Source organism: Myotis daubentonii, chromosome 4 (assembly GCF_963259705.1).
Source record: "Myotis daubentonii chromosome 4, mMyoDau2.1, whole genome shotgun sequence".
NCBI lineage: Eukaryota > Metazoa > Chordata > Mammalia > Chiroptera > Vespertilionidae > Myotis > Myotis daubentonii.
In genome coordinates, this window is record NC_081843.1 from 4,964,066 (window position 1) to 4,989,341 (window position 25,276).

Consider the following 25,276-nt stretch of genomic DNA (forward strand, 5'->3'; position numbering starts at 1 on the left):
CTTTGTAATAATACTATACATCTCTTCTATCCTTTAATTCTTAACCCTGTGAGGAGTCGTCTTATAAACACTGTAGTTTATAGTAAGCATGCCAAGGGTCAGAGGGGTTTTGTGACTTGCCTAAGGTCACACAGGAAGTGGGCTTGAACCAAGGTCGTCCGATTCTAAATCGAGTGGGTTTTCTTTTGTTGTCTACAGGTGTCTCAAAATGAGAACGGAGGGAGGAGACGGGAATATAAGATTTGAAACAGTGAAAGGAAAAAACTGAATGGGGCTAAAGATCTTAAAACAGAGAAAGGAAACAAAAAAGATACAAACATTTCCCCAGAGGCCCAGATCACATAATCCCACATCCTGCTTGCTGGCCGTGCTTCCGTTTTTCCTTCAAAGACCCCGACCTATAATGATATTGAATGCTAGTGCTTTATAACAAGGAGGGATGTGGAACTCATTGCGTGCAGCCCCCGGCCCTCGGCCGCCTCCCCCAGGAGGCTTTTCCGGGTAGGACCTCCTGAGAGAGAGGTCCCAGCACCTAAACCTGCTGGAACCCACCTCTGCTGACCTCCACCCAGAGAAAACTTGGCCAGCGGTGCACCTGGCATGTGAAGTTCCCCGGAAAACCCTTTAAAGAGTAAAACGGAACAAAAAGAACACTATCCGAGAGATTCGGTTCTCCTGGAGCTTGTGTTTCTGTGCAGGCTGGTGGTGCTGCTCGACCTCTCCGCGGCCAGTTCCACGTACATTATTCATATCCAGCACGCCCTGCGGCTCCTGCTGGAGGAGCAGCTGTCCAACAAGGATGCCTTCAACGTCATCGCGTGAGCACCCGTCCTGGTCCTGGTCCTGGTCCTGGTCCTGGTCCTGGTCCTGGGGGAGGCGGCGTGCTTGGCCTGGCCGCCGGGCTGGGCTCCTGGCAGGCAGCGGCTCGCAGGCAGCGGCTCGGCAGATGTTCTGAGCACCCAGCTTCCTGGGACGGCCGTCTGTTTATCTGCCTCGAATGATCGTGTTTGGGGTGTTGAATAATTCAATAGTTGCAGAACAGTCCCACTGGGGAGCAGGTAATGAGCAGCCCGAAACACACTGCCCGATCGGCCAGGATAAAACAACTCCGCCCACTGCCCCACTGAGAAGCACGAGAGGGAAAAAGAAGGGCCAGGCATGCCCCTAACTTGGGTTTGGCAAGGCACAATAGTTCATTTAGGGTTTCAATTCTAAACGTTAACTTTGTGTGTAGCTATATAGAATTAAATTATATAGGTATAAATATGTAAAACCATATATATTTAAATTATGTAAAATATAATACACATTTAAATTATATGTTTAAATATAAATAATTTAATATATACATTTAAAATATAAATAGAATTAAATATATATTTATATATTTCAATTATATATAGCTATGAATAATTTAAGTATATACATAGTTTTATACATATTTTTAATTGCATACCATTTTAACTAATTGGAGGAGAGAGAGCCAAAGGACCCACTTGAACTATACATTTACACACCTTCACATCTAATAGGGAGTGTTCTGAGCCTATTAAGTCAGTAGTTAATATTATATATTATTCTGTATCAGAGCCTAATCTTTTCATAATAAATTCCAAGAAAAAATGCTTAGAGAAACATTTTAAGCATTGTTTTCATTCACTTATCCATCCAACCATTCGTTCCGCAAGCTTTGACTAAAAGCCCAGGCGCAGAAGTTCAAACACAAACCTCCCTCGGGCTCTGGCCTCGAGGGAGACAGGCTGAGCAAGGCTCTGAAGGGACTGGCTGTGCGGCTGGAGTCCAGGTGGGATCAGTGTGAACCACGGGGACGGCGCCTTTCCTTTGAGGAAGGGAGGAGCCCCTTCTCAGGATTTAAATTCTGCCTCAGAAAAGGTGAAATGATACATATGAGAAACAGACGGACTGTGGTGCAGATAGAGGGGGACCTGTTGTGAGCGTGAGCCGGTGCCAGGGAAGTTTAAAAAGGGAGAAAGGACTCCCTTCCAGGGGACGGGGCAGTTCACAAACACACACACACACACACACACACACGCCTCCAAGACAGGGAGGGAGTGCAGCCAGGGCGCTCCTGGCTCTGCCCTCACCGTGACCGTCCGGGCAGGTCATGACAGCCAGGTCTCGGCCGGCCCGGGCTGGTGACACCCCAACATTTTGGGGGTGGAATCAGGATTTTGGTCTCCTTAGAGCCTGGGAGCCCAAGGAGCTGGGACCCAGAGTGGACCAGCCTCCTGCCTGAGAACGAGCCCTTTCCTTCCCTCAGGTTTGGGAGCACCGTCGAAAGCTGGAGGCCCGAGATGGTGTCCATGAGCCGCGACAACTTACAAAGCGCCTGGCAGTAGGTGGCGGGCAGAGGCTGCACCTGCCAGGCCTGCGGGCAGCCTGGTGGCTGCTCTCTCCATCCCCCGCTCCACTGAGGGGCAGTCCCTGCCTCTGTTCTGGCCTCACCCGGCCTCGCTCAGCAGGGCTCTCCTGCCTCCCAGGTGGGCCCTGACCCTGCAGTGTCGCGGCAGCAGGAATGTCCTCAGCGCCCTGCGCAAGGCGGTGGAAGTGGACTTCAAGGACAAAGACAGACAACAGTCGCAGGGCATCTACCTCTTCACAGGGGGCATCCCCGACCAGGACATGGTAGGTGCTCCAGTCCCGGGCACCCCCGTCCTCATGACCCCACAGCTTCCCCGGGTGGCCGCTGGCCGCTCCTCTCAGCACGGCTTTCCCAGCTGGACTTCGTGTGCAGGAGACCCGCCTGGGGTGGTGTGTGGATGCAGAACCTGGCCCCGGAGGCCTGGCCGGGGCCTGAGAGTCTGCATTTCTAATGAGCTTCCAGGCTGTCACCCGGCTCTCAGGTCCAGCTCCCGCCATACCCTCCCCAGATAGAGAAGTTGTGACCCAGCTCAGCCGTCTTTCTACCCTCGGCACCCAGTGCTCACCTGGCACACAGTAGGCCCTCGAGAAAGATGATCAGGCAGAACCGATCTGGGGCCTGCAGGTTTAAGAACCCCCACCCTCTCCCCCCAGCCCACGCTCAGCGCCTACATGGCTGAGGCCTGCGGGGGCTGCGACCTCCAGCTGAACGTGTGTCTTTTCTACGTGGGGGAGCCGCCGATGGACACCACCCCACCTGCCTGCTACGCCAGCCGCACCGACACGGCCGCTGCCTACCGTGAGGTCACCCGGGCTGCTGGTGGCCGTTTCCACTGGTTTGGAGACACAGGTGTGTGAGTGTTGGCTGGTTCCTCCACCTCTCTGTCTCCGGGAACCTCAGTACCAGCAGCGCTCCCTGTGCCAGAGATGTAATCCAGAAAGGCAGCGTGAAGACCCCATTCAAAAACGGAAAGCTGCTGCTCATAGCACGCGTTCGCTGCCAACGGATGGTGGGATGGCGGCACAACAGTGCGAATGTACTTAACGCTGCTGACCGTACACTCAAACACTGTTAGAATGGTACATTTCTGTAACATGTTTTCCCGTAATTTTTTAAGTCAAAAAGAAAAGTAAAACTGTTTAAATACGTTAGAATGTGAGAGCTGGAAGGGGCACTAGAGGTCCCTTAGTTTAGTGTTTCCCCCAGGGGAGTGTTCACAACAGGTGGGTGGAAGGCGGTTGCTCACAGAACTCATTGTGATAGCTGGAGGGGGGCAGACAACGCCACCCCAAAACAGGCCTCAAGGCATCAGAATTGTTGTGAGCTGATGCCAAAAGAGCTCTCTCCCTTCCCCCACACAGCCTAAAAGTAGGACACAGGCCAACTTCAGAGCCTGTCTCCTTAGTCATGGTGCTCTAGTTCTTCTCAGACTAGTCAGCAGTACTTACTACAGACATCAGCCACTTTAAGTAATCCCAGGGTGGGTGATTCTACTCACTGGAGTATACCAGCACCCTTGCTCCTATCTGCTCTTCCTGTGGGTGCAAGCTCTTGCCTGGGTGCTGGGTCCCATGGCCATCCCCACTGGTGGTAACCTCGCTGTAACTGCCACTGGACTGTCGGGGTGGGGACTGGTCAGCTCAGCCCATAAGACCCCACCCTGCCGCTCCAGCTCAGGTCACCTCCATGGGCCCCTGCTGCGTACCAGGACAGATCGGGCCGGGACCGGTGCTCCTCCCCCATAAATTCTTTGTTTCCAGGCATTTATGAAAGTGACGACATCAACGCCATCGTGTCTGAGATGGAAAAGGCTCTCAACTACTCGCAAAAGGTATGCTTTGGGGTGGGGAAACGAGTGCGCTGGCTTCTATATTATTTCTGGGACTGCACACAAAGTGCCACGAACCAGGTGCTTAGAACAGCAGGCATGCATCCTTTCCTAGTTTCAGCGGCTGGAAGTCTGACATCAAGGTGTCAGGAGGACCATTGAAAGGAATTTTAGGGATAAAATAGGCAGGTTTAGGGAGTCCTGGGAATAAAGAGGGTCCATGGTGGAGGAGTGCATAGGTGAGGGCTTGGAGCCTCCAAAAGGCATCCATTCACAGCGGATAAAAGTCACGAAGTGTGGGGAAGAGGGAAACACTTTCGCAGAAGATAGAGAAATGTGGACAGATGGAGGAAAGAGGGGAAGATTTTCACAGGAGATAGAGGAATGTCACAAGGTAAGGGGGGATGGGGAGGGGGGTGCCACGCGGGTTTTGGACTTTGAATTTGATGTTCTGCAAAAGGGTGGCCAATCCAAAAAGCACGGGGTCATAAAATGGGGAAGGGGTCCAATTAGAAGGGAGCATGAAGAGACAAAGAACTACAGCATTTATAAACATCAGCAAGAGAGGCTTTGGGGGTTACCCCCTTGGGACCCCCTCCCTACGTGTGAGTCTGAATTTGCTTCCAATAAATTTCCACCCTTTTACTAACAAGTACCTTTAGTCTGTGAAATGTATTCTTCAAACTTCGTGAGATAAGAACCTGCAAGGGGGAGATCCATCCCACACACCGCACACCTCACCGTGTTCCCTCTGGAGACTCTGGGTAGGGTCCGTCAGTGGCAGCTGGTGTTAAAGAAAAAATATTGCACTGGATGCTGGTTACATGGTCAAGGAAGACTTTATGCAAGACTCTTGCAATAAGGGAGTGCGATCGAACTCAGCTCCGAAGACAGCTGGAGTTTACGGCCAATGGCAGAGTGACGGGTCACGAATGGGAAATTACTAAGAGAAACGTGTTTAGCTTTCGAGAACAGGGGGATTCTTGCTAAATGGACTTAGCAGGATTCCTGCTGAAGGCTGGTCAAGGACTTAGACATCAGGGTGGGGGGTGAGGGACTTGATCAGTGGTGGGGGATTCTAACTAAACTGACTTGGCAAGATCCTTTGCTAAAACTGGGTTTAGCAGGACCAAGTTGAAGCCTCGTTGAGAAGAGGGCTCAGAGGGGCCGGGCTAAAGTTTGGGCAAGGAGGGCGTCCTGGTGGCTGGCAGTCCTTGGCTCACGCAGCAGGCAGCCTCTGCCTCGTCTTCACATGCTGTCCTCCCTCTTTGTGTCTGTCCCTTCTCCCCTTGGAGTGGTACAGTCATATCAGAGTGAGGCCACCCTTCCCCAGTGTGACTCATTAACTCACACCTTAGTGACATCTACACAGACCCTATTCCCAGGTAAGGTCACAGCCACAGGTACCCAGGGTTCAGACTTCAGCGTAGCTTTGGGTGACATGAACTCATCCCACAGCAGCTTCCCCCTCCTGTCCTGATCCACTGACCCCCAAGGCTGCAGATGAAACATGAGGGTTTCCTATAGGCATTGATTTTAGGTCTGTGAGCTGTACTTTCTGGCCGCCTTTGCGTTCCTTGAACACATCGAGCTAATTCCTAAACTCAGGGCCTTTGCACCTGCTATGTGCTCTGTCTGTCATTCCCTCCCAGATCATCCATGGATTGTCCTTGTTATTCAAGACTCACTAAAATGTAACTTCCTCAGAGAAGGGAGTTGAGCCGTTGGAGGTGAGATTGGAGAGGTAGAAAGGGGCCAGACTTGTCAGTAGCAATGAGAATGGAAATAAGGGAAAACCCATGAGAAGAGTGGGGGAGGATTGACCAGAGGTGTGGCTGATTATACGGGGTGAAGGAGAGAAAAAAATCGCAGAGTAACTTCCAGGCTCCCCACTGGGGGTCATGGGTGACAGTGGTGCCCATTGACCAGGAGGCAAGAACAGGCCCTCCGGAGGGAGTGTGGTAGGCGCGGGAGGGTAGGCCTGGGACAAAGGTGAGTTCAGGGAGCCTGCTGGGGCCTGTGGATGACAGGCGGAGGTATGGTTCAGACCACTGGGGAAGATAAGGGCCGGGGCAGGGCCAGCCCTGCGGATGGACAGGGAGCTCAGGTGGCCACAGTCAGGCGGTGGAGGGGACTCAGACTGACTCACACTTTACTCACCGCCATTGCAGAGCAGCACCCGCTGAGCCACCCTCACGTCCCCGTCCTCCCTGTCCGGTGCGTGGGCTCCCCTGGGTGAGCCTCCCGGAAATGGCCTCTCTTTGTTTGTTTGTTTTAAATCCTTCTCCTCTGGTCCCTCATCTGATAAACTCATTCACAAGACATGGGTGAGATGGTTTGATGCACACTCCCAGGGCGTTAGTTACACTCCAGTGGCGTTTCCTGAGCTTTGGTCGAGAAGAATTACTGGAGAACCTTTCAGGCAGTTGTGGGTGGCGGAATCAACTATGACATACTATTCTGCCAGCTGGGGAGTTAGCCCCCGGCATCTTGCGGGCCGACTGGCATTTGTGGATGCTGGGCCCACATATGGAAAGAGCAGTGGCTTCGGAGCCACACCCACCTGGTGTGAATGGAAGGCCCTCTATGTACCAGGAGTGTGGCCTTGGGCTTTAGTTTCCTCATCTGTAAAATGGGGATAAGATACACTTGCCTGACCTTTGAGACACCCAGATTGTAACTGGCCCAGTGCCTGGTGCATCCCAGACCCTCCGTACATGGTACTTGTTATTAAAGGATTTGGTCCACGGTGTCTGTGCCCCGTTCTAGGGACAGAAAGAGGAGCCCAAGGGTCCTAGCAGACGCAGTCTCACGCTCCCACGTGTGTGTGTGTGTGTGTGTGTGTGTGTGTGTGTGTGTGTGCACGCGCGCACGTCCTGCTGGGGCTCCGGCACTGGTGCTGCTAACCGCCCCTCCTGTCTCAGTGTGCCCTCCTGGTGTCCTCCCTGAAGAACCAGTCCAGAAAAGACCTGGAGAGGGCAGCCCTCCTGAAAGAAAAGCCGAAGACGCTCAAGCACAGAAGCCAGCCTAAGAGGCTCTATCCTTCCGCGCCCACAGCTGCCTCGGCGGCCAGAACGGTTTGACTCCCTCCCTAATAACACACAGGATGTTGTTTCGGCCGTGTCTCCGGGTCTTTCCTAGATCTCGCAGGGCCCTGGGCCGGGGGGCTGGGGCAGGGTCCTCAGGATAGTGTCCTGTGGGTGCCTCCAGCCCTGGCCTCTCGGGGGACCTGCTTCTCAGCTGGGCACCTCTGGCCACCTCCCCACCCCCACCGATGGCTCTGCCTGGCTATCCCAGGCTTGGCCCCGATCTGGGTCCTAAGGGCCCCCTGAGATTGGAACCCACCTGACTGTAAGGCAGGCGGGCTCATCCCGGAGGGACTCGGGGGCACGGGAACGAGGCTGTCGGGTATCCAACGGGCTCTTGCTGCAGCTGCCCGGGGCCTGGCAGGAGCCCGAGGGTGGCCTGGCTGCTTATCTGCAGTCGCAGCCCGTCAGCTCTGTCCTGCATAAAACACGCGCCTCGCGCCAGAGGGGCCTGGAGATGTCTGGCTGGGGAGACCCAGACTCAGTGCTCAGGCGCGGAGGGGCCGAGAACTCGCAGCTCCCAGCCTCGGGCCGAACTTCGGCCGGCCGGTTCTGCGAGAGGCTGTCACACAGGCACTGCTCTGCTTTCAGGGCCGCCACCAGGTTTCAGGAACCTCCCCAGTTCTGAGGCGAAGCCCTGTCATTCCAGGATCTGCCTCTCGGGCCTTCAGCACTGTGAGCTGGCTCCCTGCGGGGGCCTCTAACGGCGACCTCCCGAGCCCAGGGCCGGCCTGGAGTCAGCTCATCCCCAGGTCCCAGCTGGTCCAGGGCCCTGCTGACCTCACGGTGCCCACGCTCTGGTTGTGTCCAGTAATGAAGGGCCCTCCCTTAGAACAGGTGCCCGGACGGGCACAGCTACCGAGTGGCCTGTGGGGTTGGAGGCCCAGAAGCGCTGGCCCAGGAGGAAGAGGAGTAGGTGACGCAAAGAAAGTTCTGGCAAGTCCACACGCATGTACTATTTCACCTCAAAAGCCAGAGCCCCCTCTGAATCTGCAGCAGGAGATGAGGCCAAAATGTCTGAGAATCTGGTCCCTTAGGCCCCGCCCTGCAAAGATTCCTACTGGGCAGATTGAGGCGGGGTGACGGGTGCCCCTGCCACAGAAGATAGGCCGCTGACGGGAAAGGCCGCCTGTTTTCTAGAGCATTAGAGACGGCCCTGCCAGGGAGAGCACTCCCCCCGCGAGAGCTGTGACGTGGCGTCCGCTCGGTGGCAAGGCGGGCATCCCACCAGGTGAGGCTGGGTCGGCTGGGGCACAGGCTGTGGCGAGGCGTGTGAGTACCGACAGGCACCACGGTGATCAGCGATCAGGAGTCTTGATCCTGCGCCGGCCCTTCGCCAGGACGCCCGCCTGAGCTTGCAGCGGTGCAGGTAGCCGGTCAGCTCCCCATGTCACCGGTGAAGAAAGTCAGGGCTGAGAAGCATGACTGGTGCCCGCGGGTGGCGATGGGCACGGGTGTTTTTATGAAAGGACTCAGCGCCCAGGACCTAAGAGCAGGAGCCTCACTTCCAACATCAAAGGCGTGGCCGAGTGCCTCCGAGCAGGGCCCGGGGGACCGCAGGACCAGGGTGGAAGCTGCTCTCCTTCCTGGCGCTGGGAGCGCACCCACTCCAGCCCCAGGCCTTCTGTCCTCCAGCTGCAGCCGGGTCAGCCAAGGAGGAGCCTGGAGCCGGGAGGAGGAAGACCCATACCGGGGAAGCGGAGGCCGGGAGTCGCGGGGGTGAGCCGGAGGATGCGGAGCCGGAGCTGGGAAGGCCCTGCCTGTGGGAACTGCGCGGTCACCGCAGGCAGCAGAGCCCTGGACCAGGCTCTCCTCACGCTAGGTCCCCGGCCAGGGGGCACACATGCAGTCTTACACAGCAAGAGAGTGAGGACGGTCAATACTGGGGGTCCCCGAGGCCCCGGGTCCCGCGTCCCAAGGTCCGGGTGCCGCACAAGGGACAGTGCCTCTGCCCTGGGCTCGGGGAGGGCGTGGAGATGGGGCCCCGGCCAGCCTGACTGCTGCCAACGGGCACAGATTCCCGGAACCAATCCCTGGGGTGCGGAGAAGAGAGTCCAGCAGGTTTGCCGGGATCCACCTTACAGCCTCCCTTTCTGCCTCTCAGCAAACTGCACCTAAGGACTTGATTGGCAGAGAAACTGACCTAAAAAGAGAGCCATGGGGAAGGGGAGAGGAGGAGAAGGGAGGGGAGGGGAGGGGAGGGGAGGGGAGGGCCACAAGGTAACCTCACTGTTCCTCGCAGACTCGGGGTACAGAAAGCACCCTCAGGGAAGAGGCGCAAGGAGGACTGGCTCGTCTCTGGAGTTGCCCAGAAAGGACGCAATCTGCTCAAGCCACGAGGTAGTAAGTTGTCTGCACCAGCACATGGCCCCTAGGCAATACTTCCTTCTAGCAGCCATGCTCAGAGGATGGGCATTCCGGGAAGCGAGGACACCCCTGCTTAGAGTGACTGCTAAGGGTTACATAGACCTGGTTGGAGACCCGAGTGTGCACCTCCCAGCGGGGAGACCTCGGACAAGTCCTTGTACCACATTTCACCTCAGTGTCCTCATTTGTACAATGAAGACAATGGTGCCTATCAAACAGGATCCGTGACTAATGGAGTTTATTTTGTGTAAAGTTCTTAGTGGTATCAGACCCTTTTGGTTGCAAACAACAGAAACCCTCCTCCTTGTTTGTCCAGAAGGTAGAACACCTTTCTTCCTCTGCATTCAGGGAAGTCAGCTTGGTCCTCACCGGGCCAGTCCTGGCGGCTGCGCTCCGACTGCGGAGGCCTGCCTGTTCTTGTAGCCCTGGTTGTAACAAGGACGCTGACATTTTCTCAGTTGGATTCTAGTATAAACTTCAGACCAATCAGGGTTACGACCCAAATCTTATGGGGGAAGGTTGAAAAGATGTGGGGAACAACAGTGTCCACCAGCGTAATGTTAACGTAAAAACATTCAACGCTGTGAAGAACTTTTGTGAGTTTATTTCAGCCAAACTGTCAACAATTGCCAGGAAGCAGTATCTCAACCGATTGGGATAGTGCTCCAGAGAATGGTGGCTTTTCATCTATTTTTATACATTACAATCAAAGGAGAAGATGTAAGTGGGTGACATGAAAGCCATTGGTGATAGATTAGGGAGGTGGGAGGAAGCAAGGGGTGGGGACCTCTGGGGCTGGATAAAAAGTAAAATGAGAGACACATGCTTCTTCTCGGTGGGGCAGGATCCTTAACGGTCAACAATGAACAGGATAACAATAGCAGTGGAGGACTTTGTGGTCTCTGTCCTGGCGCCCAGGGCATTTGGTTGTGCCCTGATGTGGTCCAGAAAAAAGGTTCAAGTTACCCTGACATTTCACAGGTATGTTATTGTAGATGCAAAAGGACCATAGGCTCAGTTAAGGTAAAGAGTGACCTTGTCAGGGAAGATACCCACCTGGGCAGTGACTACCACCACAGCTGCTTTTAGTTCAAGTTTAATTTCAGACCATCCTTGTGGTCACTTTAGGTCTGAGTTTGCAGGACCACCACGCAGGCCGCCCCTCAGCTGTCAGGTTAGCATGTGGCCCCTTTTGTCCACAATAGGGAGTAGCAGGTACTCAATCAATTTTCTTCCCCATTGCCCATATTTCTTGTGCATCTGTCCCCAGCATTGGGGGGTGGGGGGGGGATTTGCATGCAGTGGATGCTCTCAGGTGGACTGTGGATGAAAAAAAGCCACATGCTAACCTGACAGGCTCAGGGAAGGCTGCATGGCAGTTTTGCAAACTCAAGACCTAAAATAACCACAAAGGATGGTCTGAAATTAAACCTGAACTAAAAGCAGTTATGGTGGGTAGTCACCGCCCAGGTGGGTATCTTCCCTGACAAGGTCAACCTTTACCTTAACTGGGCCTATGGTCCTTTTGCATCTTCGATAACATACCTGTGAAATGTCAGGGTAACTTGTAACCTCCCCTTTTCCAGACTTCTCAGGGCACAACCAAATGCCCCTGGGTGCCAGGACAGAGACCATAAGTTCCTCCACTGCTATTGTTATCCTGTTCATTGTTGACTGTTAAGGATCCTGCCCCACCGAGTAGAAGAAGCATGTGTCTCTCATGTTACTTTTTATCCAGCCCCAGAGGTCCCCCACCCCTTGCTTCCTCCCACCTCCCTAATCTATCACCAATGACTTTCATGTCACCCACCCACGTCTCCTCCCTTAATTGTAATGTATAAAACAAAGTGAAAAGCCGCCATTCTCTGGAGCACTATCCCAATCAGTTGAGATTCTGCTTCCCGGCAATTGTCGACAGTTTGGCTGAAATAAACTCACAAAATTCTTCACAGCGTTGAATGTTTTTACTTTAACAGGACCAAGGAACCCCACATTTCAAACATGAACTAGATTTCAAAGAGGAGGTTTTAGTCATTCACTTCAGCCTGAATTACGCAAGATAACAGTCCTTTTCTTTATTCTAAAGTGGGTAGCAAATTATGGGCTAAAAGCACTGAAGATGGAGCTCTCCAGCCGCCTCGGTCCCACTGGCACTCGTCGGAGGCTGGTAAGAAGGCCGGCAGCAGCCGCAGCCGACAGCGCCTTCCCCAGCGGAGAGGCCGAGGTAGTCGGGGTTTGGGAGGCGGTGTCTTCTCTCCCGGCTCCTCTCAGCCACAGTGGCAGCGGGTGATGGGGAGGACTCTGAATGTACAGACATGGCTTCCGTTCTTCCTGCCAAACCTTGCCCCTCCGAGTGCGGCTGCTCTTGGGGGATAAATCCTGCTGGAGGAAAAGGGAACCCCTAGGTGCTGCCGAAATGACCGGGCGGCGGGAGGACACACAACCAGGCACTCGGAAGATTCAGAAAAGGCACTTCATTGCGGGAGCCCCGGTGCTGCTGGCTCAGGGAATCGGTTCCCAAGCTGAGCCCCGAATGCAGCGGGCTTTCTCTTAAATAGCCCTAAGTTTCTTTGTCTCTCAGCTTCCGGGCTTTTCGAGGGCTTTTGCAGCCCTATGACGGTTGTAAGGGGGAAGTGAGATTATGCCCATCGCCCTGGCTGGCGCCAGCAGGCAGCCCCCTGTGGGGGCTGTGCATGATCGATGGCCCTGTAAGTTAAGTGTTTAGGGAAACAGGTTTTGCAAGGCTGGGGCACAAGCGGGAAGGGGGTTGGGGCTGAATTATAGGTTAGCACAGGTGCCAGAACGCAGACTCAAGCTGCCAGCCCAGTTGCCTTCGCACAGGGGGCTGAGGCCGCGCTCAGGTTAGAGGGGCTCCCTGCAGTGAGCGTCAGAGACCTGCTGAGCACACAGGCAGAGGCTGGCATCCTCACCAGCAGGGACCCTGGCCCCAGAATTGATGCTGGTGCTGCCAGGATGGCGGGAGGCAGGGTCCTCACGGGAGGTGAGGGTTCTAGTCTCTATTTTCTACATTTGGGCTCTTGTGTTCTCATTGGAACAAGCACATTTAGTACAAAATGAAAATCTAAACGTGCTTTGTTAAAGACCCCATTTTCTCTCCTTGCCCTTTTATACAACACTGCAGGCCCAAAGCATGAAATTCGTGTAAGGGGCTCTGCCCTGCAGCTGCAGCAGCTTGCCTCAGCCCTCGCAGCCCCAGCTTTGTCCGGAAGGTTGTTTGGCTGTCCAGTCTAATTAGCATATTATGTGTTTATTATTATAGATTACCAACGAGAGGTAACCATAAAGCTAAAAATAGCCACCAAATTCAAAATCATCCAACAGAAAATTTTTAAGGGAGTTTAATCATGCTGTTCCCCTCTCCATCCAAGGCCACCTGTTAGTTTGAAATTTATGGATCTCCCATCCTACCATGAGTAGTTTTCTGCTTTAAAATTCAGAGATAGGCCTGGCCAGAGTGGCTCAGTTGTTGAGCATCAACCTATGAACTGGGAGGTCACAGTTCGATTCCCAGTCGGGGCACATGCCTGGGTTGCAGGCTCGAGCCCCAGTGTGGGGCGTGCAGGAGGCAGCCAATTGGTGATTCTCATTGTTGATATTTCTATTTCTCTCTCCTTCTCCCTTCCTCTCTGAAATTTAAAAAAAAAAAATGTATTTTTTTAAAAATGTAGAGATACTATATCTGTTATAGTGACCACTGTGACCACATTTGCCTCAGTACCATTATCCCCAATTCCCCATTCCATCCTAGAACCATACATCTAGTAATAGAATAAAAGAAACGCTTTAAAACAAACAAACAAAAATGTATGCTTAACAATGTTTGGGAAGTTATTAACACAGAGGACTATCTTAGAGGGTGATGGGGATTGAAGAAAAGTGATGGGAATTTGCCTTCACTTGCGTTAATCCAGGGGGTGCTGGGACACATTCAGTGGACACCCCGGGAAGTGGGAGCGTACATCATGTGCCTGAAGAAAGTGGTGGGACGCTGCGTCCAGAGGCTGCAGTGGCTGCTGTCTGGTGAGCCTACCTGCTGTCCTGGGGGTAGCGGGGCGGGGAAGAGGAAGGCAACCTCAGGGAGCAGGGCCAGGCCTTCCCAGGACAGGCACTCACACACTGTCAGGTGGGGGATTAGGCAGGCGGGTCGTCAGGTACAGCATGACTTCTGGGCTCAGAGGTCTGGCAAGGTGCTGGATGATAGGGAGGTGGAGCAGGAGCCAAAGAGCACCAGAGGGGCCCAGTCTGTTCTGTCCACGTGAGTTCTGCAGGGCCAGCTTCCACACCTTGCCTCCCTGGGTGTGACTGAGGGATGACCATCAAGAGGTTCAATTTATTCTTTTTTTTTTTTCTATCCCTCCCTCCCTCCTTCATATGAGGGAGGGAGAGAGAGAAACATTGGTGTGAGAGAGACACATTGATCAGCTGTCTCCTGCACAAGCCCCAACTGGGGATCAAACCCGCCACCTTTTGGGGTTCGGAACAACGCTCCAACCGACTGAGTCACACCAGCCCAGGTTCAGATTAGCCTTGGTTGGGCCCCATGGACCTTCCCATGGAGGCAGAGATGGGAGGGGGTCCTGACAGAAAAGTCTCCAAGAGTCCAAGGCCCTCTGGGATAAGTGATGGGCAGGAGAGCCGAGGAGAGCCAGGCTCACAGCCCAGAGGAGGGTGTGCTGGGTGAGGAGGTGGACTGAGCATCAGGCCCAGGAGGCCAGGAAGACACTAGAACTAGAGGGCGGAGGTGTAGGCTCGCGGCCTGTGGTTCCGAGGCAACAGGAAGAAGGCAGGCAGGCCTCACAGAGAGCCCTTGGGGCCCTCGGTCCCTGTGGAATCCAGCCGGCCAGTCCTCTGCGGCAGGCCCTGGGCACTGGTGTAGGGATGACTACCACTGTCCAAAGACTCCGGAGAGGCCATGGTTAGCGGTTGCCTCAAAGTGTACATCAGAGGACCCGGGAATGCATCTCAGCACTCACTGCCAGTCCTGGTGACCCTGGGCAAGTCACTGGCCCTCTCTGCTTTCCCATGAGATAAATCCCCAATCCATGAACCACCTCTCCAGCTTTCTCTCTTGTCCATCTCCCCATGGGTCTCTCTGCTCAGCCTTTGTTATCCCACACATTGGCTTTCTCTCTGTCCCTCAAGCATTCCGTCCCGGGCATCCTCAAGCACTCCGTCATAATTGGTCTGCTTCCCACCCACATCCCTCTAACTCAGATCTCCACGTTATGGGCTGCACTAACACTGTCAGAAGCCACGGCACAGCTGTCTGTGCAACGCCTGTCTTCCGTGCCTCTCTCTCGCTCACCATTGCACGTGCACAGTACCAGGCGCTAAAGGACGCGGAGCTGATTTCTGTTGGTCTGTTGGTGGACTCTGTGCTCTGTAATATCGTTTCCGGACCAAACAATACTGAGGTGCTACTGAGTCCAATCCCTTAACTCAAGGCCAGGGCAGTTATAACCACTTGAACAAGCGGTCACAGGCAGAGCCGCAGCCAGACCACCGGCCGCTCTGCCCTCGGACAGTCGACCCCTCCAACAACACAAAGGCCATCTCCCAGTGGGTTGACATCTGATCAAGGATCAATCAGGCAACAGGTGCTGCAAGATCATGAATTGGGCAGCCACAGGGAGGAAAGGCAGCCGGAGGGGTGAGCCCTCACTCCTTCCCTGCCTCTGCCCCAACCCACCTGGCGCAGGGAGCCGCCGACTGTTCGGCACCATTTTGGAGAAGAGAGTGTGCATCCTGCTGGACACCTCGGGGTCCATGGGCCCCGACCTGCCGCAGGTGAAGACAGAGCTGATTCTGCTGATCTGGGAGCAGCTGAGAAAGCACTGCGACAGGTGAGAGGCAGGGGTGTGGGGCCAGAAGAAGATCGAAGGGGTAGTTCTGGGCATCCCTGGCCAAGGGCACGCCCTCCTCGCTGTCCCAAGGGCCAGGACGTCTCTGAAGTGCCCTAATGAAGAGCTTGTTGGGGCAAGAGGGCGCTGGATTCCCCGGGGAGTGAGGCAGATTCTAGGAGCCTGCTCAGGCCCAGGCAGTTGCGCGCAGAGGAAAGGACCGCCTTGAACTGCACCTCACAGGCAGGGTGTGTCCCCTCTACTCTGAAGGTTTGACCGTAAGGGGACAGCAGGAGGCTGGTCCGAGGCTGGGACTCACTCTCGCCTCAATGGTAAAAAGAAGAAACAGTTATTGAGCACTTACATTCATGATTCCACTCCATCCTCCCCGTGACCTGAGGCAGGGTGATTAGCCCCATTTTTCAGAAAAGGAAGCTAGGACTTAGGTTAAATTTCTCTGAGATCATATAACTGCAAGGGGCTGAGGGGGTGTTTAAATTTGCTTCTGTCTGCGCCCAGCGCCTCACTGTGTGCCTGCTTATCCTCGGGTAGTCACAGCCCTCTCCCGCAGGCCCCCGGCAGACGTGAGTCTTTGCGAAGGTTACTTCACCGAATTCAGTATAGACGGGCCCTTCTAACCAACCTCTTCCTCCCTCCCCAGCTTTAATCTCATCGGCTTTGCAGAGGACCTGCAGCTGTGGCGGGGCTCCCTGGTGGAGACCACGGACGCGGCATGTCACGAGGCCACGCAGTGGGTGACACACCTGCGCGCTCAGGGCAGCACCTCAGTCTTGCAGGCGCTGCTGGCAAGTTACACCCCTGAGCCTGACCTGGTAGCAAAGAGGAAATAGCATCACCCTATATGCAGACCTGGCCTGATACTTTAGGACTTGCCACGTGTTAAATCATTTGATCTTCCCAACAACCCAGGCAGAGGGGTTCCTGTTCTCTCCCTCTATGGAAGGAGACACAGGTTCAGCGAGGTGACTGACCTGCTGGGTGGAGAGCCAGGAGCGCATGTGCCTGTCCTGCCGGTGGTGGGCTGAGGGGGGCCTGGGGAACAGCAGGCCGTGGTTTCCCTCCGGTTGGCACCAGCCCTGAGCCACACACCCTGCGTGCTCTTGCAGAAGGCGTTCAGCCTTCGCGATGTGGAAGGGCTGTACCTCCTGACCGACGGGAAGCCGGACACAAGCTGCAGCCTCATTCTACGTGAGGTCCGGAGGCTCACAGCGGCGCACCACGTGAAAGTGCACACCATTTCCCTGAGCGGCGCAGGCAGGTGGGGCTCCCTCAGACGCGGTCCCGCCGGGCAGTCCCAGGAGCCAGGCACCGGGAGGGCTGGGCCGGAGCACAGCGAGGCCACCCTCAGACCGCCCAGCAGGGGCCTGGCTGCAGTGAGGGCCTGCGCAGACTGCACGGCCACACTGCACTTCTCCCCATCCTTTCTGGGAGCACATTTATGAAGATTTAGAGGGAAAAGTTTAAAATAGCACTGTTGTGATTGTTATTATAAATGTTCACCGAGAAAAACGTGTTAGGAGAATTTAAGTGCTTCAGAAAAAATTAACAGTATTGGTAAAATTTGATTATTTAATACTAGTGGCCCGGTGCATGAAATTCGTGGATGGGGGCGGGGGGGGGGGGGTGTCCCTCAGCCCAGCCTGCACCCTCTCGCAATCTGGGACCGCTGGCTCCTAACCACTCACCTGCCTGCCTCTCTGATTGCCCCTAACCACTCTGCCTGCCAGCCTGATTAACCCCAACTTCCCCCCCTTCCAGCCTGATCACCCCTAACTGCCCACCCCTGCCAGCCTGATCGCCCCCAACTGCCCCCTCCCACCGGCCTGCTTGCTCCCAACTGCCCCCCCCCCCGCCAGCCTGCTCACCCCCAAATGCCTTCCCCTGCCAGCCCGATCACCCCTAAGTGCCTCTGCCTCGGGCACACCACCATGGCTTTGTCCGGAAGGTCTCCGAGAAGGTCTCCCAGTCTAATTAGCATTTTACCCTTTTATTAGTATAGATGTGATTACTTGGGTGTGTATTTTATTTCTGTGTCTAAACTATGAGCTCCATAAAGGTCACACTGTGTTGCTGGCAGGCCTAACACATAGTAGGCACTGGATGGAGGTCCAGTTAGGGAGAGGGCTGAAGTATGCCAGCCGTGTGTCTTGAGAAGTCCAGTCTAAATGACGGCACCATCACGGTGAATCCACTTCCTGGGCCACAGCTGCTGCACCGGCCAGGACTGGCTGGGAGCGTGGGCTCGCTGATGCTGGCACCGCCTCAAGGGCACAGAGCCTCCGGGTCCGAGGCCCATCGCCCTGCAGACTTCTGCACCAGGACCCACCACTGGGGTCCCAGGGCAGCCTGGTGGCTCAGTGGTCTTGTCCCCGGCCCTCTCTGTTCCTCCCTCCAGGGCGGAGGGTAACTTCCTGAGGAACCTGGCCTCCCTCACTGGGGGGCGCTATCACTGCCTTGTTGGTGAGGACCTGGTCTCCCACATTCACCGCCTGCTCAAGAGCTTCCTGCATGACCGGGTAGGCTGTGGAGCCATCAATGGCTCAGAAATGTTAGCGGACATGGCTGCTACCCCTCACTGCGGAGGCCCCTGCGCCTCTTGCCAAAGGACTGGCGACAAAGGCTGTGCCTCCCTGCTGCTCTCCTCTTGGGCGGCTCTCCTCAAGGTTGGCAAAGCAGCAGCGTTTCGGGTGCTATTTAATGACACAAGTTTGCATTATTGAGCACTTACTAGGCACAGGCCGTTGCTTTTTATAGACAACCCCTTCCACTCTCCCCAGCCAGTCCTGGCCTTTCAGGAGAGGAAGCGGGCTCAGCCAGGCTTGGGAACAGCCCAAGTCAAAGGAGCTCAGACGCCCTCCCCACCCCCGCCCCCCACCCCGTGTTCCTGAGCGCTGGGCTTTGATCACCACATATTTCTGTCTCCCTGGTTAGAGTCACTGAAACAGATATTCAAATGACCTGGTAAATAATAATCTGTTAAAGTCGCGGGTTCCATCACACATGGGACAAGAGGGAGACATCAGTGGTCCTCTTCCAATCGAACAGAAAAGTACGCACATGTTTCTACCTTTTAGAAGATTCCACTGGCAATGATCACATTTCCAAATGATCAAGTAACACAGCCCACCAGAATTCCAGATTTCTTTCTGGACGTTAGATCACTGCCCCAGGCCCTGGCCAGTGTGGCTCACCATTGGTTGAGCATTGTCCTGGGCACTGAAGGATCGCAGGCTCGATTCTTGGTCAGGACACATACCCAGGCTGCAGGTTTGATCCCCAGTCAGGGTGTGTGTGGGAGCAACCAATGGATGTTTCTCTCTCACATGATGTTTTTCTCTCTCTCCCTCTCCCTTCTTCTCTAAAATCATTTTTTAAAAATAGATGATTACTGTACTAGGTCATGGCATACTTTTAAAAAATATATATTTCTTTTATTGATTTCAGAGAGGAAGGGAGAGGGAGAGACAGACAGAAACATCAATGATGAGAGAGAATCATTCATCGGCTGCCTCCTGCACACCCCCCACTGGGGATCGAGCCCGCAACCGCAACCTGGGCATGTGCCCTTGGCTGGAATCGAACCTGGGACCCTTCAGTCTGCAGGCCGACACTCTATCCACTGAGCCAAACTGACTAGGGCCATGGCATACTTTTTGAAGTCAAGTGTTTTGCATGATTTCTTTGTTCAAGTGACTGCTTTAGGGCCAAGTATTACAAGTAACACAGAGGACAGACAACACAAGTAAAAGTAATGAATGCCCTTATTACACAGCAAAAGGAACTGAATGTTGTGAAGGTCCTCAGCTCAGTGTCTGATCAAATGAGACTGTGAGTGAGTCTGTGGGTGTGGAATGGGCTCATCCCATGACTCCTGCCAGCATCTCTCTCAGAGTCTCTTGCTACCTGTGAGGACTTTCCTTTTACGGCGAGGCTTTGGAATTTCATTGGTTGACAGAAGGAAAAGCATGTCTGGGAAGCTCTGATTTATTACCAGAAATCGAGAAAGGGCTGAATAGAGGCTGCTGCGTAACAGCGGGATCAGGAGCCCCTGCTGCTTCTGTTCTGTGACTGCAGTGAATCCAGAGCCCGCCCCGATTTCCACTACCCTCCCTCCACGGCCTCTCAGACAATTCTGGCAAAACGTCCTGTTTGCACAATGACCCCCTTAAGCAGCGGCGAGCTCCTGTCCCTGGAAACAAGTGGGGTTCGCAGCCGTCCTGCACTGGGTGGGAGACTGCGTTAATTAGCTCTAAAATTCTCCTGCTGAGATTTTGGATCTTCCTGTCCCATCCAGTCACTTAGTGGGTCTAACTGAACACTCACTTCCCGTTCCCAAGGACTCCGTGCTGCCACTGTTTGAAGGCGACGATTTGAGGAGCCTGGCCCAGGAGGCCACGGCGGCTAGGAGCCTCCTCTGGCAAGCCCAGTCACTCAGGTATGCCCTTCAGCAGCCCCTCCCGCTCCGTGTGGCTGCAGTCCTCCCGCCCTGGGCACGCGCCCTTGTCCCAAGAGCTCCTGCTCTGTTCCTCCCCACCGGGCCCAGAAATCTGAGCATGGGGACCCCATTCCTTCATCCCTGTCCACTAGGTCCCAGCTCCAGAAGAAAAACTATGCGGAACCTAAGGCCACTCTTTGTAGAAAAGCCTTCTCGGGTAAGGGGGACGGACTCCACGCCGTCTGAGTGCCTACCAAGGGCCAGGAAGCTGCTTGTTCCATGGACAGCGGAATTACGGGAAAGAATAAATAACAAGTCCTCTAAACAGAAAGGCCATCCTACAAAGAACCACCAACTGAGCACATCATGACCCTGGAGAGCTGTGCTCCCCCCATCCTGTCCCCCCCAACACTGTTCTGGGCACCAGGTTCCCTGGGAGCTGGGGAAAGGCTCTGCCATCCCCGATCTACACGAACGCTCCTGCTCTGGCCCCAGCACACCCCACACCCCCGTCACAGGATCGTCACTTGCTGGGAAGCCCTACACCGGGCTCCTTGCCTGGAATGTCCATCTTGCCGCCCTCTGCTGGGCGACTCCTGCTCATCCCTCAGAGCACAGCTCCAGTGGCATCCGCTTCCTCTGAAGATGTCCCTGGGACCCAGCGGGACTTGGGAGCCTCCAGCCTTCCTCCCGTAGCATCCTGACCAAACGTCCTCTCTGTAGGGGTGACACCGTTTCCTATAGCTCGCACTCCACGCCATGCTTCCTTGTTCCCTTGTCAACTCGCCTCCTCGACCAGGCGCGCTCAGCCTGAGGCTGCGGGCCTAACCCTCCCTGGGCCCCAGCACTGAGTAAACACTGAGCGCGCAGCTGAGGTGGGAGCCCAGTTCTGGAAACCAGAGGCCGGTCCCGGTCCCCTCGCCCTGTGCTTCCCACCACCCGGGGCCACGGGGATGCAGGTTCGCTGCCAGCCCATCCTGGGAGAAGAAACGTGAGCCTCACGGCCACCCCTTCCAGCTGAACCAAATTGAGCAGGTCCGCCTGGGAGCCTGTCCCAGCATGTGAGAGCTGAGTGGGGTCTGCGGGGCCGCCTAGTGCATATGAAATGAATGGCATGTATTATGTGACCGGGGGTCATTTTCTAAGTCAGAAAAAGTTGCCTTTATTTAATTAATAAGATCAAAATTACTTTCGAACTCAAGTGATTATTGGTATGGGTTTGTGCATAAAATTTTGGTGAGATAAAACTTTATTAAAAAATTCATTCAGAATATATGAAGAATTACAAATCAATAAGAAAAAGATAAACATCCCAATTTTTCTAAATGGACAAAAGACTCAAACAGGTACAAATGGACAATAGGTATATGAAAAGGTGCTCCATAACCTTACCCAGTGAAATGCAAACTAAAACCACAAGGAGACACCACTACACACCTACCATGGCTGAACATAAAAATACAATATCAAGATATAGGGCAATCAGCGCTCATGCATAGCTGGAGGCGAGGTGTAAATTGGTTTAACCACTTTGGAAAACTGTGGCGATTCCTATTAAAGTAAAAAATATATGAACTCCAGCAATTCTACTCCAAGAGAAATCAGTGCATGTGTTTGACAAAAGACATATTCAAGAATGTTTTATAGTGGCTTTATTTATAGAAGCCAAATATTGGAAACAGCCCAGCCAGTGTGGCCTAGTGGTTGAGTGTCAAGCCATGTACAAAGAGTTCACCGGTTCAATTCCCGGTCAGGGCACATGCCCAGGTTGCAGGCTCGATCCCCAGTCAGGGGCATGAGGAGGCAGCTGATCAATGTCTCTCTCTCATTGATGTTTCCATCTCTCTCTCCCTTCCTCTCTCTCTAAAATCAATAAAAACATATATTTTAAAAATATATTGGAAACAATGTAAATGTCCATCCATGTGATACATTTGTACAGTGCAATACTGTCCTACTAGTCAATTGAAAAAGAATGAATGACAGCTGTAGTCAACAAGACGCATCCATCTTTTTCTTTTTAATTGATTTGAGTGGAAGCGGAGTGGGGGAGGGGGAGAGAAACATGGGCTTGTTGTCCCACTTATGCACTCACTGGTGGATTCTTGTATGTGCCCTGACTGGGGAGCACACCTGCAACCTTGGCGTGTCCGGGTGATGAGCTACCCAGCCAGGGCCAAGACGCGTCAATCTTATGAACGATATTGGGGGAAAACAACCTGAAAGAGAACGCACTGTGGAAATCCACTTACATGAAGTCAAGTACAGGCACCTCTACTGCTGGCAGCAGTCAGAATAGTGGCCTGTTGGGGGGTGGGGGGAGGGGCAGGCACCGCGGGTCACCCAGGGGCCTCTGGTATGCTGGAAGGTTCTATATCTTGACCTGAGTGTTGGTTACATTGAGGCATATATAAGAGCTCATCACGCTTAACAACCAGGTTGCTAAGGCTTGACAAGCCTTGGCCAGGCTCGGTGGCCCAGGCAGACGGCACTGACCCGGGCCTGACAGAGTGGGTCCCGTCTGGTCACCGTCTTGGACGGACCCCCTGTGACACCGGTGACGCAGAGAGCAGGGCCTGTGGTGGCGCTTTGCTAGAGCTGCCATAACGAATACCACAAACCCGCGGCTGAAACCACGGACAGGTACCAGCAGTGCCTCCCGCGGAGGCCAGGATGAGGTCGGGCCCAGCAGGGCTGTGCTCCCTCGGAAGGCGCCGGGCGGGTCTGGGCCAGGCCTCTCCGGCTGCCAGCCCTCCCTGGGCTGCGGCAGGTCACTGCAGCCTTACGTGGTGCGCACCCGGGGCGCGTCTCTGTCCTGAGGACATCGGTCTGCTGCTCAGGCCCTCGTCTGCAGTTCCATCTGCGAGGGGTCTCCTTCCAGCGGAGGGCTCCTCCGAGGCCTGGGAGCTGGGATTCAGCGGGGGGGGGGGGGGTGGGGGGGGTGGGGGGGGGGGCGCACAAGCCAACCCGGAGGGCTGTGTGGTAGGCTGTGCCCCGCCTGCTGTGGGCGAGGAGGCCGCTGCCTTTGTGAACAGAGGGCGGCCCAGACGTGGAGTGCGAAGGGGAGGCCCGGACGGTGTGCACCCTGCCTCTGCTCCTGCCCAGCTGGCAGCCAGGAGCCTGGGCGGCAAAGGACACACCGGGTCCCTGAGGAGGAGGCGGCGGCCCTGGACTGACCAACGGCAGCAGGAAAGCGGCCGGGCCGAGGGTGACCCCAACCCGGCTGACCCCAGCCCGCCCTCCGCCTCCGAGCCCAGGCCCCGTCTAAGGCTGAACTGAGACCGGGCTTGTGGCCCCAGCAGGTGCCTCCCCAGCGGCGCGCGGCACGTGCGGCTGAGACCGGTTCCTCTCCCACCGCACCCGCGCCAGAGGGCGCTCCCCTGGGGCAGCCTTTCCGGGCCCTCGGACCCCAGCGCCGGCCCTGCGCCCAGTGGCCGCGCGCCCCGCAGGAGAGGGCGCCCCGAGAGCATCCCTTCGACACGGAACGCGAGCAGGGAGAGGGGGCCGGGGCGGGAGGGACAGTGCACGGAAGGACGGCCGGACAGATGGCGGGGGTGGAGGTCCGGTGGGAAGGCGGAGAGGCGGAGGGAGACGGCTAGATGGGTGCCTTGAACCTTAGTGGGGGGAGGAGCGATGGGGGGCAGCGAGCGGGATGGCGGGCTCTGCGCGCTTCCCCGGGCCCCGCTGCCCGGCCCACCTGCTCCCTCCCGGGAGCCCACGGGTTCCGCCGGACGGCGGGGGCACGGGGGAGGCGCGCGGGCGGGGAGCCCAGCCTGGCCCCGCCCAGGAGGCGCGGGGCAGCGCCGGGCGGGCCGGCGGGAGACGCGGGCGCAGCGCGGGCACGGGCGCCGCGGGAGCCGTGCGAGGTGAGCGCCGCGGGCTGGACGCGGGGGCCGCGCGGGGGGCGGGGGGAGTGACGCGCCCCGAGCGCCGGGCACCGGGCCCGTCTCGGCGCGGGGGGCACGCGCTCCTGCCGCCCAGAGGCCGGCGCGCCCGGGTCGGTCCCGACTCCCTTTCACCGTGACCGGCTTGCGGTCACCGTCAACCTGGTCCATTAACGTTCGCGAGGGTTCGCGGATGCTCCCCGAGCCTCGGTTTCTGTCGCTGGTGCTGGGACCGGGAGCCTCCACCCCTGGGCCGCCCGGAGAGGTAACCGCGGCGCGCGCTCCGCAGGTGCCTGGCGCCCGCAGTTCCAGGCGGGAGTGCGACCTGCAGGGCCTCCCTCCGCCTGTTTGTCCGGGCACTACTGCCCTCTCGTGACCACCGTGAGGGTCACGGAGCGGCCGGGGTTATTTGGGTCCCTTTACAGCGGTGGATACTGAGGTGCCGCTAGGTTTTAGGGTTCTTGCCCAAAAGCGCACCCAGAAAAATGGGTACCAGGCAGTGTCCCAGCCTTAGTCACTCAAATCGTCCCCACGGGGCAGAAAAGCTGCTCTGGTCCCTCCCACAGACCTTCCCGGGACAGTCCCCGGGGTCTGGGCACAGGAGGCCCCACACTGCGGCTGCATCCTCTCTGCTCCCTCTGGGGGCATCAGACTCATCCGCTGTGATGACTCAGATTTGGGGCATCCCTCCCCATAAACCCGTGAGGGCCAGGGCTTGTACAGGGCATGACTATCCCTCACTCAGCTTTGGAGAGTAGGGCAGTGTGGAGACGAACAGGCCCAGGCCCGTGCTGTCAGGGTCCCTGTCCCATGGCCACCAGCCACCAGCTACAGCCATGGGGCTCACCGTTAGGCACTCAGCACACCTGTTCCTTTGTGCAGCCACTAGGTGCCACACAAAGCAGAGACTTACCTGTCTCTGTATCCTTGGGGCTGGCACATAGTGGGCCCGCAGTACATGGTTCCTGCTGTTATTAATGATGATGGTGCCTGGCCCCTGGTCCAGTCTCATCCTCAGAGGCAGCAGGAGCTGGGGAGGGGGGACAATGATGGTGGCGGTCGGTGTCTGAGCCTAGCTTGCTTTAAGTCTAGAGTGAGGAGGACAGCTCCTCAATGCTGGCCCCTGAGGTGCACAGACCTAACCCTGGAGCCTGTGGGCTTGGGCAGACCTTGTACTGCCAGCCACCTGTACTGCAGGGCACCTGGGAGACCAGGGGCAACAGTGGTCAGGATGGGTAGGTGCAGCATTTGGAAGCATCTGAGTTTCCAGGGCACAGAGCCTGTTTGGATACCATGTGGGTTCCTCCCCCTCCTTCTCCCCCTCCTCCTTCCCTCCTCCCCTCCTTCTTTTCTCCCCCTCCTCCTCCCCTTCCTTGTTTTCTCCTCCTCCCCTCCTCCTATCCTCCTCCTC

At 55.8% G+C, this 25,276-nt stretch overlaps 1 protein-coding gene across 1 annotated transcript in view; it reads left to right on the top strand.

Moving 5' to 3' along the window:
- The window catches only part of VWA3A (von Willebrand factor A domain containing 3A), a 62,175-nt gene extending 41,856 nt beyond the window's left edge, over positions 1 to 20,319 (top strand). The window contains exons 15-31 of the mRNA XM_059692050.1: positions 699 to 818; positions 2,282 to 2,356; positions 2,502 to 2,646; positions 3,037 to 3,232; positions 4,144 to 4,214; positions 7,136 to 7,288; positions 8,438 to 8,528; positions 8,933 to 9,000; positions 9,518 to 9,637; positions 11,751 to 11,888; positions 13,597 to 13,705; positions 15,384 to 15,528; positions 16,187 to 16,331; positions 16,653 to 16,804; positions 17,942 to 18,062; positions 19,884 to 19,981; positions 20,134 to 20,319. Coding sequence (XP_059548033.1) covers positions 699 to 818; positions 2,282 to 2,356; positions 2,502 to 2,646; positions 3,037 to 3,232; positions 4,144 to 4,214; positions 7,136 to 7,288; positions 8,438 to 8,528; positions 8,933 to 9,000; positions 9,518 to 9,637; positions 11,751 to 11,888; positions 13,597 to 13,705; positions 15,384 to 15,528; positions 16,187 to 16,331; positions 16,653 to 16,804; positions 17,942 to 18,062; positions 19,884 to 19,981; positions 20,134 to 20,227 — 2,041 coding nt within the window. The 3' untranslated portion in view covers positions 20,228 to 20,319. The remainder of the gene's footprint in view (positions 1 to 698; positions 819 to 2,281; positions 2,357 to 2,501; positions 2,647 to 3,036; positions 3,233 to 4,143; positions 4,215 to 7,135; positions 7,289 to 8,437; positions 8,529 to 8,932; positions 9,001 to 9,517; positions 9,638 to 11,750; positions 11,889 to 13,596; positions 13,706 to 15,383; positions 15,529 to 16,186; positions 16,332 to 16,652; positions 16,805 to 17,941; positions 18,063 to 19,883; positions 19,982 to 20,133) is intronic.
- Positions 20,320 to 25,276: the final 4,957 nt, after the last annotated feature.